Source organism: Lutjanus erythropterus, chromosome 4 (genome assembly GCF_056507025.1).
Source record: "Lutjanus erythropterus isolate fLutEry1 chromosome 4, fLutEry1.hap2, whole genome shotgun sequence".
In the NCBI taxonomy this organism is placed as follows: domain Eukaryota; kingdom Metazoa; phylum Chordata; class Actinopteri; order Lutjaniformes; family Lutjanidae; genus Lutjanus; species Lutjanus erythropterus.
The window spans coordinates 15,192,850-15,208,201 of NC_139320.1; the positions used below are offsets into that span (position 1 = coordinate 15,192,850).

Below are 15,352 nucleotides of genomic sequence, written 5' to 3' on the forward strand. Positions count from 1 at the left end.
ATAAAGTAATTAGTATAGAGACTTGAAGAAAACAGGACAAATGAGGCTATAAAGAAGACCAAGAGTAGACTTGCAAAATATAAATGTTTCAACAATGCAGCTGTTGTAAATACACGCAAAACTTACTGAAGACTATGAGAACAAGAGTAAAGTCTGCTTTGTTTCACTGTGAGAGTTTATGAATGCTGCAGAAACACATGGGGTCACTTCTTGGCATTCTTCTCTGACCCAAGAGTCTGACGTAAAATCTGCACAATTCAAGCTCAAGGGTGGGGTTGACAAGACATTGAGAAATTACAGCAGCAACAATAGATTGTTCAGCTCGGGAACATTTAGACTGAAGTCACATTGTGTTTAAAGTCATGTAAAGTATTTTTGAGTTCACCGAAGTGAACTTTTTATACAGTTTTAGAGTCTTGAATATCTTGAATGTCACTTTTCTATTGGTCCATAGTGTCCCACATGTGTTTTGATTATGTTTAAAAACCAATGTCCTTAAAACAACTGACGGTTAGTGGCAAATATACACTACAAAAATAAAAATTTGTTCCAAGTTAAAAAGTAAATAATCATTTCTACTCAAATAAACATATTAATTCAGTTGTACTTGAGGAAACGTCTTAAATATGCTATATATAATGTTAATTATATTGTTAAGAAGCACCAACAACTCTTCAGTCACCTTTCAGTTGAACATTACAAACAAATTTGGTATTCTTTTCGATTTTCTCAGTTTGAAGTAGGCTTGCATATTTTATGTATTTTCCTTTACTGACTAATAATACACTAATAATTAATAAGATATTAAACATATGTTTGTTCTCTTTTTTCTTAATTTTTATTTTAAATTTATGTTTCCCTTTTCTAAAAATGGCTCTGCCAGACAAAATAATGTCAAACAAGTGGAAATTACTGCTATTTCTAGACTACTGATTAATACATTTTCATCTGTTAAATTATTAACGATGATTAATCAATTAAAGATTTATCATGAACATCACTAGTTTGAAGAGGCAGTTCTTCATTTCACATACTGAACTTACAGCTGCAGCTGCTCCTGAGATATTCAATACCTTCATCATTTTTCACAGTGGATTAGTGAGTTTTTTATTATTGTGAAAATAAGCAAACATAACTTAAAGTGTATTAAAGACACACAGCAAGTCTAAGCAAATTGCCCTGATCACATTACTTTAGAAACGTAATTTATTTTAAATGAACTCTGTACAGGACATTCATTTAACTCATCATTTCAAGTCAAAAGACTTCAAATCAGAAGAACTCAAGTTCATAAGTCCTGAAGTGTTTTGAAAATAAATTGGAAATGGAAATTGGAAATTGTTGGAAAAGTCTAATTAACTTCAATAAATACAACTTGTATATTTGTGTTAAGTTAATGAGAAAAGATGAGTTGATTCACTAAACTCCTGCATGATCTTTAACAGTGTGGAGCTTTGGAGTGTTGGTGTGAATTGCCTCTTGCCTGGAATGAAGTTATTATTCCATTTTTCCTTAATGTCCCTGGTTTGCGAGTCTCATCACTGACCCTGGAAACCTCCTGAACCCGCGCTGCATGCACTGTTCTATCACATCAGAGACGCAGTACATATGATAAGCTGGCCTGTGGCACTGGTCTAGACTGATAGGAAGGGAATATAAAGTGGGAACACAGCACAACAATATGATACTGGAGCATATCGACTAGACTGCTCCACTTCACGCCTGGCTGCACTGTGTTTAGATTAGCTCCAACACACACACACACACACACACGCACTTTTCCCATCACAGTTACAAACACACACTTGCACGCTGACATGGACATGGATGCCGGCACATATGATTACACATACAAGCACACACACACTTACAAACACACATAAAGATAGCGTGGTCTGTGCCCTCTTCGCCTGCTGTTCCAAGGGCAGAGGGGGATTTGGATATTGTTATGTTAATCTGCCTCTCTTTTGTGTCTTTGAAACCATTCAGACACACACTCACAAACACACACATACACTCACAGGTATGAGCGCATTCAAGCATGCACATGCTTTTGTGATACTTGCAATAATGTATACTATACACTGAAGGACGAGAAAACTCACAAAAAAATGAAGAAACAGGAAGCAAGTTGCCCAGCAGAAACACAAGCTACAACACACACTCGTGTACAAACACACAGACAATTTTCTCTAGGCTTAACTTGGGTGGGTGGGAATTGCAGCAGTGGCAGGAGGGGCAGTGACACAGCACCGTGATAAGCCTGGAGGAAGAGGATAATAGGTGTAGGAGCTGAGTGTGTGTGTGTGTTTCCTGACAGTGCATGTGTGTGAACCTACGTGTGTGTATTTGTGAGTGCAACTTGACACTTTCTCTCTGCAAAGCTAACACAATATCAGCTGAAGTTTCCCAGCTAAATCATATTTGCAGAAAAGACTGGGAAGCAGATAATTTTAATTGCAGGATGTTTTCTCAGACTCCTGCCTGCACCAGACTACTGCCCTCCTCAGTCTCTGCACTCGATTTGTGGCTTGAACAAGTGAGGCAGTGCACCGCATGAATTGAACGTATGCTATGTGGAAAATTACAGGTGCCATTGTCCTTGAGCGTGATTTTGTGTCTGTTTAAAAGTGTGAGCAAGACGTGAATGTCACTAAATCTCCATTAGCTGAAGTCAAACCTTAACAAGATTTGTCTCTGGAAACCTGTGCTGCTTCCTGGATCTATCTGTCTTCATAGTGTTGACATCTCAAATCATTACAAGTGCTGTCCTTAGTTTACCTGTCTTATTAAGGGTGATAGGTTATCTCATAATGGTGTTTGGCTATAGCTAACAACATGTAGATCAGTTACTAGTTTAACCACATTCAAATCTCAGGAACTTTTTCAGCAGTTAATCATTTTGGGTAATGCAATTTAGGTAGTTAATTACAAACTACATATTTATTTCACTGTCATGATATTTTTGCCATACAACATGGCACAATGGCATAACTCACCGGCCACCATTGTAATTTAAAGACAACCAAGGTGACTACAGTAGAATGCTATGATTTCCTCTATAAATTAGCATTTTCCTGACTCCTTCTCTACAGTTGCTCCTTTCAGTTTTACCTCAGTGTAACAATATGAGATTCCAGACTCAGACTGATTTCCTATGATGTAGTCTGGATGTAGCTGAACAATGTTATGAAAGTATTTTTAGTTAGACAATACATTTTTTGATAGTAGTAGGGATGGGAATCGATAACATTTTATAGATATGCAATGCAATCATTGAGTCTTATTAATGGTTTGATTCTTTATCAGTTCCAGACTATCAAGGGTCAGACTATGCAAGTTTTGTTTCACTGCATCCATTTCCATTTAAGTTTTCTTAGTCAAAGAAAAAATCTGCTCAGCCTTTTTTAAAGTAGTTTCCCCAACACAGTCTTATAATAAGTCCAACTGTTTTCGCCTTTGAGGTATCGAATTAAATTTTAATATAATGCAAGGCAGAATGAACTTTAAGGATTATTTCTGTTAGGGAAGGTCCATAGTACTGGGGTGTTAATGCACAGGACTCAGAATTTGCTGCAGTGCAATGTCACATCATCAAGCAAAATGCTGCAGTGCAATCAAATAGGTGGTGGATATCCTTGCTGATTACTTTATAATGTACACCCATATTCTTACTGTTGTTTTTACTACTAGATAAAATACTTGGGATAACTTTGTGGAGTTGTAAAATCCTGTATCAGAATATTACAAACTGTTGTGCAGTGGGCGTTTATGACTGAGATTCCAGTTAACTTAATGAGTGCATACCCTCGATCTGTTATTAGAAACTGGGACACTATAGTTTCAAGTGGATCTGTGAAACAGTGTCTCATGCTTGTTTATGAAGAATTAATTGGATGAAAAACATTGTAAGTAGAATGTCAAGCTAATATTTGTGTTATGTGTATGTTTGAGTCACTGATGTATTTCTTCCAAGTCAAGTCTTTTTGACAAATTTCTGTCACGTCTGCAGCCTTCTTGCTGAGTCAAATGTAGCAAGAAATGACTTTGCAGTGCTGTTTCTTCCCATAAAAATCAAACTAAATTAAGTTTCTTAGTGCTGCTGGATGTTAAATTATCTCCTGACAGTTCAGTTAGACCTTGAGTGTATCTCTTCTTCTTGGGGTACATTGCTAAAAAGAAGTCAGATTTCAGACATAAGCATAAGAGTCTCAAATTAGAGTGGTTTCGATAATCTGGCAAAACTTCTGGTGTAATCCTGTCTGATCATCTGGCTGCTTGTGTTTCTTGCCTCAATGTAGTGATGTTGCTGTATTCCCAGAGTAGCATGTTATCAAAACTGATAGAAATGAGTGATGAGAATAAGACCCAAGCTGGAATAAACCTTGATCGTGGAAAAAGAGACAACGTTTTGATGTGTTTAAACACCAAAACACACCCAAGAAGAATTCTGAAGGCTTGTGATCAGAAATTTCACACATAAAACAGAAAATTTGCTATGTTAATCTACAGTATCTGTCATCCCCTGTTGGCTACAAACAGATGTAAACTGAATTTTTAAGTAGAAGCGTCCTAATCAGAATATTTCCCACACTGTGTACATTCAGCATTAAGTCCTCGCTCTTCCGTCTCTCACCATGAGTCACTTGATGCCGACGAGTTTTGACCTCAGAACAAAGTAACAGTGACTGAACTGATCCTGGAGTCAGCAGGTTGAATCACGTCTTCATCCAGTCATGTGACCATCATTGTGATGACATCAACTTTCACACGGCCCATTCACCTGTTACTGTGATAATACACCAAATTCCCACACTGCATTGCAGCCTGAGTCATAGAAGCCGTTCAATCTTATTATGCAAGATGACCACCAGCCTGCAGAGTCACACACACACACACACACTCAGACACACACTGCAGCCTATAATTATATTAGGACAGCTTTCTGTAATGCTTCACCCTGCCTTGAAACCCCCCTGAAAGATCATATTGCATTAGTAGGTCAGAGGAAGGACAGGACGTGCTTCTGTGTGTCTGCCAGTCAATGTCGAGCTAACTGACATCTGTATGTAACCGTGTTGACACACTGCACACACACACACACACACACACACACTCATCTTCCTTTTAATTCATCTAACTTGTTATCCTTCTTGTAGACACCGATGAGAAGTAATAGCTCATAGAGCTCAGTGACAACAACACAATCAATATGGCCAACATGGTGGGAGGGACAGAGCAAATGGCAGTAAAAGTCACTATTGATCATGAGTGTTAGTTGCTACCTGAAAATATTATTAATCTAAGAACATAAACTGTCTCAGTACACTTGGAAATGAATTCATCAAGTAAAAATTTTAACGTCTCTTGTTTGCTGAACCTCACTGAACTTTCTCCATTCCTGTTTCCTGTGCTTAGACATACTATGTGCTAGGCTCTTCTATGTTCAAAAGAATAATCACATTGTGATGATGGTTAAAAGATGTTGCTGAGGGGAAAAATATTCCTTTAGTAACTAGCTAATCTGCAATATTTAGCAAGATACTTAGCTAGAGTTTGTTGTGTTGCAAAACTTTAGCTAACTAGCTAGAAAATCTACATTAATCATTAGCTAGCTAGTTACTTTTGATAGGTAATGTTGGCAAAATGCTAGCTAACTAGCTAGCTAATCTATATCAGGGTTTCTAAACCCTTTGTAACTTAGGGTCCACATCTGTTGTTAAAACACCGGGACCACCTTCCATAAACTGATCCATTTTGTGTCACAAATGCTCACATTTGTAAAAAATTAGTCAGCATCTTATTCTCAGAAGTGTGTTCTGTATGTTTTTTTTCTTTATCATACACATACATACAGTGTAGAATGTTTCTTTCGCTTCTCCAAGCATCTCCCACAGCCCTCAGCAGATCTGGGACCAGATTCTGGCACCAAGCAGAGGAGAGAATGTTCATAGTGATGTAATTGCCCTCTCTTCTATTTTAGTTTCCTTGCAGGAAACCAGGAACATAGACGAGACTAGCACATAGCATATCTAAGTAGAGGAAACAGGAAACAAAAGAAACTGAGGTTCTGCCAGCTTCCAAGGTTGCTCAACTGTTATTGGAACACAGAGCAAAAAGGGTCAGGGCTTAGGAAAAAAAAAAAGATGTAAATAGAGTGCCATGTTTATTATGGTTTGCTTGAGTCCCTGCTGCATGTCTTCCAAGCTCTTCCTTGCCTCAGTTGTGACAAATTTCTGTCACAGCCTTCTCGCTGAGTCAAATGTAGCGAGAAATGACTTTGCAGTTCCATTTCCCCCACAGAAAATCAAAGTAAATTAAGTTTCTTAGTGCTGGATATTCAATTACCTGAGCTGAGGGTAAAGTTAGACAGTTAGTCCTCTATTCTAGTCCACCTTTGTTTTCTCTGTCAAATTTAGAAAGAATAAAATAATTCAATATTAACCCTACACACAGTACAGGAAATGCACTGGAGAACTGACTTCATAAATAATGGATTTTACAGTATGGAAAATCTTTGAAGGGCACACCACTGTTTCATGTTATATGCTGTTATGAACAGTATTGACCAGTTCTATAGAATGAGCAAAGCATAAAAACGACACTACTATGGATTGTGCATTGGACTTGAATTCCAATGAGCGGGAGATATACGAACCCACCGACCCCTTTTTATGGAGTGGACTTGGTTTATGGAGCAAGCTGAGGCATATACGTGTGTGTGTGTGTGTGTGTGTGTGTGTGTTAGTGTGTGTGTGTGTGTGTGAGTGAGGGAGAGAGAGAGAGAGAGAGAATGACAGACAATAGTCACAGTGGGTGCCAGGCTGATGGTTAAACACATGGCTCTGCTTCAGCTGTCATTGTATATCAGTGTCTACGCACTCACACGCTCCTAATCTCGACAGAAAGGACCATCACTGGTGTAATATGGCCGTGTTTGCCTCCTCACTTACAGAAAAGTACGCTTCATAAGCCTCCTACACACTGTACCATATATACAGCTCACGACTGATCTGTCTGTGCTGTTGCTGCAGTAGAGAGGCTTCTTTACATTTGCTCACTGTAGCTGCTGCGCCTCAGGGTGTTTTTCGTATAGGCTCAGATGAGGCAGCACGAGTATACAGACTGTACGTTGCTGTTTTTATTTCAGCTGTAATACTTCCTGGAAATGATGTAGCAATTGAATGATTTGTGGGGATTGTGTTGTTTCCAGCTGTGATATTGACGTGGAAAATTTCAGCTCACCACCCGACTGTTCTGTAACCACGTCTGACTTGGTTGTGTGATGATCAGCAGCAGAGTTACAGAGTTTGTAGCGGGTCCGAACTCTTCTTAGGATTTAAGTTTCAAGATTTTGACCATAATTTGATTATGGGGAAATATGTTTTATTTTCTGTCTTAAAAAGTGAAAGTCAGATAAGAAAATTTTGATGATATCAGTTTGTTTAGTAGAGAGATTGGCCGAGACAACATTGAGAGAGAGAAAGAGAGAGAGAGAGTGCACTCATGTGACCTGACAGCTTTGCAAATATTCTCAACTTGATGAAATGCTTCTTGAAGTTGGTTTAACATCTGATCGTACGCTCAGTCATAGTTGACTATTGTTTGTGAACTTGCCACCATAGGAACAGGGATTACATACTTAAACAAAAACCACTACAGTCGCAAGTTCTTATTTTTCAGTCTTAAGTCTGACTAACAGCCAGTCAGAAAGCGTCTCAAAGGTCTTATTCCACACTTAACTATGCATGTGTATGTGTTTTAAGACATGTATGTAGCAGTGGTTGTGTACAAACCTCACAGACTGTTTTCATGTCCTACAGGAGCATGTATTCTGCTCTCTGTCTGCCACTCTCTCATATTCCCCCTCCAACACACACACACACACACACACACACACACACACACACACACACACACACACACACACACTCCTACACAGTCTTATAAACTACTGCAATAAATAAGGCCATCCTGTCCTGGGTCAGGCTTCAGTCTAAACACAAGTGCCCTGGTTTTTCTCCGCTGCGTCATACTTCTTTATTTTTTAATCACACACACACACAGACCACCTGTCACTTGCTGTGTGTGTGAGAGAATGAGAAAAGAGGAAGAGTCAGACAGACAGAGCGTTTTTGATGATAGTAAGAGTCAGTGTCCCTATCCGGGTCATCCGGTGTCAGTTGAAGTCTGCAGGGCCCAGAAACTGGGTCAGTTTTCTGCGTGTGTGTGTGTGTCAGCAAAATGTGCCCATGTCTGATGTGTTTTTGATTTAATTCTAATAATATTGTCTCACATCAGTCTGCAGATGAGTCACCATTGATGTGACATTTAAATATCATCCTTGAATGAATAGAGGAGAACCTGTGTGTGTGTGTGTGTGTGTGTGTGTGTGTGTGTGTGTGTGTGTGTGTGTGTGTGTGTGTGTGTGTGTGTGTTTGTGTTTAAATGAGTGCACGTTTGTTTTGTATGCAAGTTGGCTAAAAGGGATGAAGTGTGTTAGAAAATCCCTCATAAAGTTGATAAGGCTGGACATGCTGTTAAGGTGAAAGTGGCTAAAGTGATCAAATTAGTTGAGCTCTTCACTCTCTGACAGTTATGTGACTTAGAAAATACACAAAGAAACTCACACACTGGTGAGCTGACCTGCCCTTTTTTTATTCAGAATTTCCTCACTGTCTGCACTTCTTCTTCTTCTTCTTCTTCTTCTTCTTACTATTATTATATGTCACTCGGTGCTGTTTCTGTTGTTGTCACACGTCGATGGTGCCACCAATCAACACAATGATTGGCAGTTTGTGTGTTACTCATAGGATGGTCCATTATCAAGAAATCAAGTCAAGGTCAGAGTCAAAGCATTTGTTGTCATCTGCACAGTTAAAAGCAAGTTAACCTGTACAATTACGCATGCTGATGAACGATAAAGCAAATTGATTGGCCATTCATTATATGCTTTCATGGTGGTTTCCATTTAATACATTCAAGTGAAACTATCAAACATTACAACATTACTTTATTGCCCATGCCTGATGCCTCATAGTATATCATATAATTCTTCATGCTCCGTCCAGTGGAGTTCACTCACTTGCTGTAGGTTAGGAGGAGCTGTTAGTAGTGTGAGTCACCAAGACAGAAACAAGTAATGTAAATGTCCAGGAAAAAGAAAAAAAAACTCTAAAGTGATGAAATAATTCACTGACTTTGCTGCTAGATGTGCTTCTTCTTGTCAGATGGTTGTATACAGTGATTTAAATAAACAAGCCATAAAGCATATGGCTTGTGCACGGTATTATGTATTATTGTGTATATTGTGTGCAGTCTTCTGTTTCCTCAAACAGTACAAGGCTGTAGTAACACAGGCCTTTGATGTTTTTTTCCACTACGACTTTAAATGTACTCTGAGTCACTCTGGATGCTTTTGAGAAAACACAGCAGCTTCTCAGCTGCAACGCCAATAAGTCTCACTGAATTCTACTGAACAGAGAGGAGGAAACAGAGAGAGGTACATCATGTCCATGTAAAGTGGTCAGCTCAGTGATGACTAAGCCAAGACAATCCCCAGCTGCCACACACACACACACACACACACACACACACTGGCTCCACCTCTTGCTGTCCCCTCCTTGTCTCTCTGGAGCTTCACAGACATGTGGCTTACTGTAATGCAAGGTAGCAATGACTCATTGTGTGTGTGTTTGTGTTACGTGTAAGTGTGTGTGTGTGTGTGTGTGTGTGTGTGTGGCAACATCTCCCCTCCTCCTCCTTCTCCTCCTCCTCCTTGTACGAGGTGTGTTTTGTGAGCATCTGGTTGAGAAGAAGTGTGAGGGAGGAGTGTGTCCCACTTTGCCAAAATCTCTGAGTCGCTGTTGAACACAGAACATCTGGATCAGGGAGGAACACTGTTAGTGTGTGTGTGTGTGCGTACATGGGTGTGTGAAAGAGAGAGTGAGTGCCAAAGATATCAATCAGACTCACATCTGGCGAGCACCAAACACAGCTGGACACACATGAGTTCATGCAGTCTTAACATAGATTATGTGGATGGAATAAAGAGGTGACACACACAAACACAGATATGGATACAGAGTAACATTAATATTAACTTTGTAATACTTTAAATGAAAGATAATAAAAAACACACACAAACACACACATTGTTCATGACAATAGCTCCATCCTATTAACAGTTAAAATACCAACTTAACAAGCTGGAGCAAAAAATTTTCCCCCTCCTTTTATTAGTCTGTACGCGTAGGCGAACTCTTCTCGCTAAATTCATCCCTGTGAAACCCATTTCCCCACATTCACATCACCACAGCTGCAGACTTTTAGCCTCAGGCCCATTTTGTGTCCGTCGCTGCATCTTTCAGACAGAGAAAAAAGGAGATCTGGACTATAAACACCAGTAAAGAAGAAGTGAAGTATATTAGGGAGGAACCGGGGGGAAGGAAGCAGCGATGAGGGGAGGTCAGCCCGGGTGAACAAACTTGAAAGTCCGCAACGTAACATATGAGTGTAAGTCGTCTCTCCTGCCATCTCCACTGCAACAATGTGTTCCAGATGGCTGCAAACACTGGATGGGGAACAACTATGTGTTTTTTGGCACGAGGCCTCTTGTTTGTGTAGTCTACAGTGAAGTGCTGAACAGTTTTGCGTGGGTTTATGACGAGAGCAGGACTTCATTTGTGTCATTGATTTATAGATTTATTTTGATGTTTTCCATCCTCGCCTGCCAGCCAGCTAGCCCACCCCCTCTGTCTGTCTCCTGTCTTTTTTTTCCCCCTCCTGCAGATGGTTCTTGTTGTGCGGGGTGAGGTCACTGCTATGCAAGGCCTTTGCATGTTGCATGCTGGGTAATGTCTCCACCCTGATGTGTCTCTTCATCAAACAGTGTTTACTACCAGATTTCTGTTCATTTCACAGTGTGCAGCTCAGCCAGAGAAGTATTATTGACTTCATTATTGACTTGTTTTCACTGCGGTCCGGCTTACATCATATTCTCACGTCCTCCCGCCATGATGCATACATGGACAGTCTGTCTGTGCAAATGAAAAACTTTGCTTACTATATGTACATGCACAAAACAATCAGTTTTACCCTTATTCCGAAAAAGATAATATCCAAGCTCATTACATGGACAATAAAAATTAATATTACACTAATATTCCCATTGACATGCAGCTGTGCATATTCTAATTATGGAAAAGTGGAACAGCAAGTGTAGTAAATGTGAAGCTACAGCCAGCAGCAGGTTAGCACTGCATGAAGACTGAAAACAGCAAGAAAAGTACAAAAACACTGAGAAAATTTGAATTTTTTAAGAATCGTACAAACAAATTGAATTTAACTCCCTGACAAGAAAGTGAATAAGCGTATTTCCCAAAATGTCAAATTTATGGTGTGCTAGAACCATTGGAGTGAAAAAGTAGTGTGTGAGGTTGATCCAGACTTGTGAAGTTTTATTTACTTTATATCTCAGAGCATATTATTTTATATTATTATATTGTAAGTACAGTGGGTAAAGTATTCAGACCCATTTGTGGCTGCACCATCACATCATATGGACAGAATTGAGCTTATGTAATTCACATTTCAGCAAAATCCAAAGAAACGTAGTTTAGAATCTTTGGAATTACTGATATTACCGTGAAAGTTAAAAAATACGAGTTCCTAACAGTGTCTGACAGAGTTAATGACCTCATTAGTCTAACTGTTTAACCTTTTAACAGTAACAGGCATCCTGGAAATGTAATCTTACAGTGAAAGAACAAAATAAATTTATCTTGACATTTCTTGAGTGGCGAAAGTATTTATGAGTCCAGATTTAATCTGAAACACTTAAGTGCTTGACCTCTCTTGTCACTTTATAAGATAGTACAAAGGAAATTGTGTAGGATGGTCATTACTTGATTACAAATTTTTGTCACACTAGATATTAATCTCAGTGTCAATCTGCACTACAGATAAACATGTTATTTCTCTTGGGAAGAGGTGAAAGTTTTTGCTCTAAAGTGGATAAATAAAATTGAGGTAACTTGACTTTGTTGATTAAAAATAAAATTTCCCGGTGTTTCAGTCTCTTTCTGTCTTCACCCCTCTTATATTTTTCACCCAAAAAATATATTTATTACAGCCGGATGACTGATGGATCATCTGCAAGATAATTGTAAATTACAGCAATTATTTTCTCACCTCATTTCTTCATTCCTCCACTTCTTCCAGTCATTTATCACTTGTCCCAGCACCCTCACTGCACATGATTTCATCTCTGTCTTCCCCCTGTGGCTTGGCATCAAATGCCAGTCCTATTCCCTCACTCCTCCTCGTCCTCCTCCTCCTCCCTCTCCCACTGTCCCAAACCATATGAGGGCAGTTACAGGGCAGACTGTATTCCCTAACTAGCACCTCCTTTCCCTCACCCTGAACCCCATAACTCCCCTCTCAGACTCCCTTGTGGGGCACCAGCTAGTGTTTACCCCGTTCACACCTGCTGCTGCAGCAGTCCTGGTGCCAGCCAGGTGCCAGTCATTTGGCGCTTTGCCTGGAAATGACTGGCACAAGCCTCAACGTGTGTGTGTATGTGTGTGTGTGTTGATCTGTAGAGGGACTTGCGTGTTTGTGCGTGTGTGTGTGCCTGTGCTTGGCAGAGGACGCGTGCCTCACATGCCAGAAATGAGTAAAGCCACTCGATCTGTTGCATTTGAATACTCCGCATTACACAAAACGTGTATGTATGTGTGTGTGTGTGCATGTGTGTATGTGTGTGTGTGATGCATGAGGATGTCCAATTGCAGGCGCTTCCGACTCATCGGTCTTTGGCACCCATTACCAGTAACATAGCAGTGATTATGAGAAGTGATGTGTCTGTGTGTATATATATTTGTGTGTAAACCCTGACCTCATTGAGCAGAGAGAAGATTTCTTCCCTCCAGTATACAGACCACTGCTTACATTATGGACATTAAATATATTCAGTGTAATACGTGTGCGCTTTCACACCATGTCATAGCCAGGATGGCGATTCATGGGGCATCCAGACGGTAAGAAAATAATACTGTTTACTCAGAATGGAAGAATGAAAGCAGAGAGGGATATAGATAAACATGTTTCATGTCCCTCTACAGTTGTTATTTTATTTTTTAGGACTTCATTGTGTCTCTCTTATTAGGCCAGAGTGCCAGAAGTGAAGGACATGGAGAGAGACAAACAAGAGACTGGTTTAGATGGAGTAGACTCAGGAAAAACAGCAGGGACAGTAAAGTCAAATGTAAAACTTGGGGAGCAGAGGCCATAACATCCTATCTTCAGTGTTATGTTCAGATAGAAAGAGTCTTTTTTGTCACATGTGAAATAAATCCCAACAGGATAATGCAAGACCCAGACCCAAAGCTTTGTTAGTGAATACAACTGTTACATACTGTTAATGAACACTACTGTTGGTGAATGCTACTGTCTATCTGCCACTACAGGTGGGAAAATGAAAGTTAGGACAGTTTGTTTAAGATTTTAGGAAGTTAGGATGCATGTGTAATACACGTCTTGTCCTCAGTTATGATGACATTGACTTAGGAGCTGTTCAACAAAGGCTTTTTTTCCTAAACCAGGTCCTAACCTAATTACCATGGTTACCAAACAGTTAGGAAAGGATGTGCAAGGTAGGAAGTTTCTCTACTGGTGATGCAGTTCATTCAGTCTTGATAAAGAGGACAGATGCACATGAGGAGAAATGGTTTTATTGTACTCCAGATCTTCTGTTGAAGGGGGGGTGAGTGCAGAGGAATGAAAACAGTAATTATCATTTTTAAGCAGGTCATGTTTTGATGGCGTCATGTTTCATTATGCTTGGAAATTAGCATCGCTAAACAGGCCAGCGGGCTGAATGGTCTAATTAAGCAGCGCAGTGAGGATTGTGTGTGTTTACAGAAGGATCAGAGTGTATGCATGTGTGTGTGTGTGTGTGTGTGTGTGTGTGTGTGTGTGTGTGTGTGTGTGTGTGTGTGTGTGCAGTGATCAGTATTCGCTCAGTGTTCTTGATGTTTCTTGGAGAGATGAAAGCATGCCCTATGCTTTGTGTTCATTAGTGTTAACGTTCTACCTGTGTGATTTGTACAGCCTGTCTTTGAATGGAGAATCAATGAAGCATCATGGCGGGAAGAGTGTTTATGACTCTGATGTACTGGCTGCCTTGTTAGGGATGATTACTGCATAATGAGCTTGAGCTAATCAATGAAATCCATCCCACTTCACTCATAATCCTGTATGAAACACAACACTGCAGCCCCTGTACAAAGCTCTCAAGTGGCATTTCTTTAAAATATAGTCTGGCACTGTTGCATTTCATTAGCTTCAAATGAGCCTTACTGTTAAACTGAGAGTAAATGAACGCTGTTTGTATTGTTTGTTTTTTGTGTGTGTTGGTTGTGATTCCACCGTGATTTCCTTCAGTGTTTTTAAATTTCTTGAGCAAATTGCAGAGCTCATTTATAGCTTTTTAGGCTGTGCAACAAAACTAAGCCAACATTTCTTTCTGTGTCCACAGTACCAGGGAGCACGTGACCCCGGAGATGAACAAGCTTCGTCAGAGCCTGAGGAGGAAGAAGCCCACCTACGTGCCAGAGGCCAGCAGACCGCATCAGTGGCAGGCTGACGAGGAGGCTGTACGAAAGGGCAAATGTAACTTCCCCGTTCGGGTGAGTATCCAACTCTAATAAAACAACATAACAGTCAGAATTTAATTGTTTTCTACTCCGGAGGTAATATTTTCCTATTAACTCCCAAGATATGTGTGGTTTTATAATGAGAAGCAAGATAATTATGCATAAATAAGAGTTTTCAGTATAGAAAAGGTAATAAAATGATACTCTGTCAATTAAAAAGTACAGTATTTATGGTATGAAAGAGCAAAACAGTCAACATGTCTCAAGGTCATGAATGTTTTTATCTCCCATTTTAAGTGAGGAGTAACTGTGTGTATGTGTAGTAACATGAACATCAACTAAATAAATCAGAGGGCAACATAAAAGGGCAAATGAAACACAGTATATTTATCACAACTCGTGTCGGCTCATCCTGTATAAGGACACACAGCCATAACGGGCACATTGAATTCTCATTTATCCAGAACTTTATCCTTGAAGATCACAAAAAAAGAGCAAACCCAGAATCTGTTTCTGGACAAAGATGCTCTATTTACACCTCATACATGTCGGTCTGTTATATAACAACAATGCAGCATCACAATGTCATTATGTATGGTTTAATATTTACATTTTTTAAAAAATTTGGATTCATTTGAATTTAAAAAAAACACCCCAGTCTGCATGAAATGCCAGTCTACAGTAGCCTCAAAAGG

At 39.7% G+C, this 15,352-nt stretch overlaps 1 protein-coding gene across 6 annotated transcripts in view; it reads left to right on the top strand.

The window, feature by feature from the left end:
* numbl (NUMB like endocytic adaptor protein) overlaps window positions 1-15,352 on the top strand; it is a 75,246-nt gene that overhangs the window by 40,184 nt on the left and 19,710 nt on the right. For 3 of the 6 annotated variants that reach the window (XM_084717075.1, XM_084717076.1, XM_084717077.1), the window contains exons 1-2: window positions 12,913-13,040; window positions 14,540-14,690. In XM_084717075.1, coding sequence (XP_084573201.1) covers window positions 12,955-13,040; window positions 14,540-14,690 — 237 coding nt within the window. In that variant the 5' untranslated portion in view covers window positions 12,913-12,954. Of the gene's footprint in view, window positions 1-12,912; window positions 13,041-14,539; window positions 14,691-15,352 lie in introns of those variants that run through there. The other 3 variants (XM_084717079.1, XM_084717078.1, XM_084717074.1) reach the window with 2 other exon arrangements.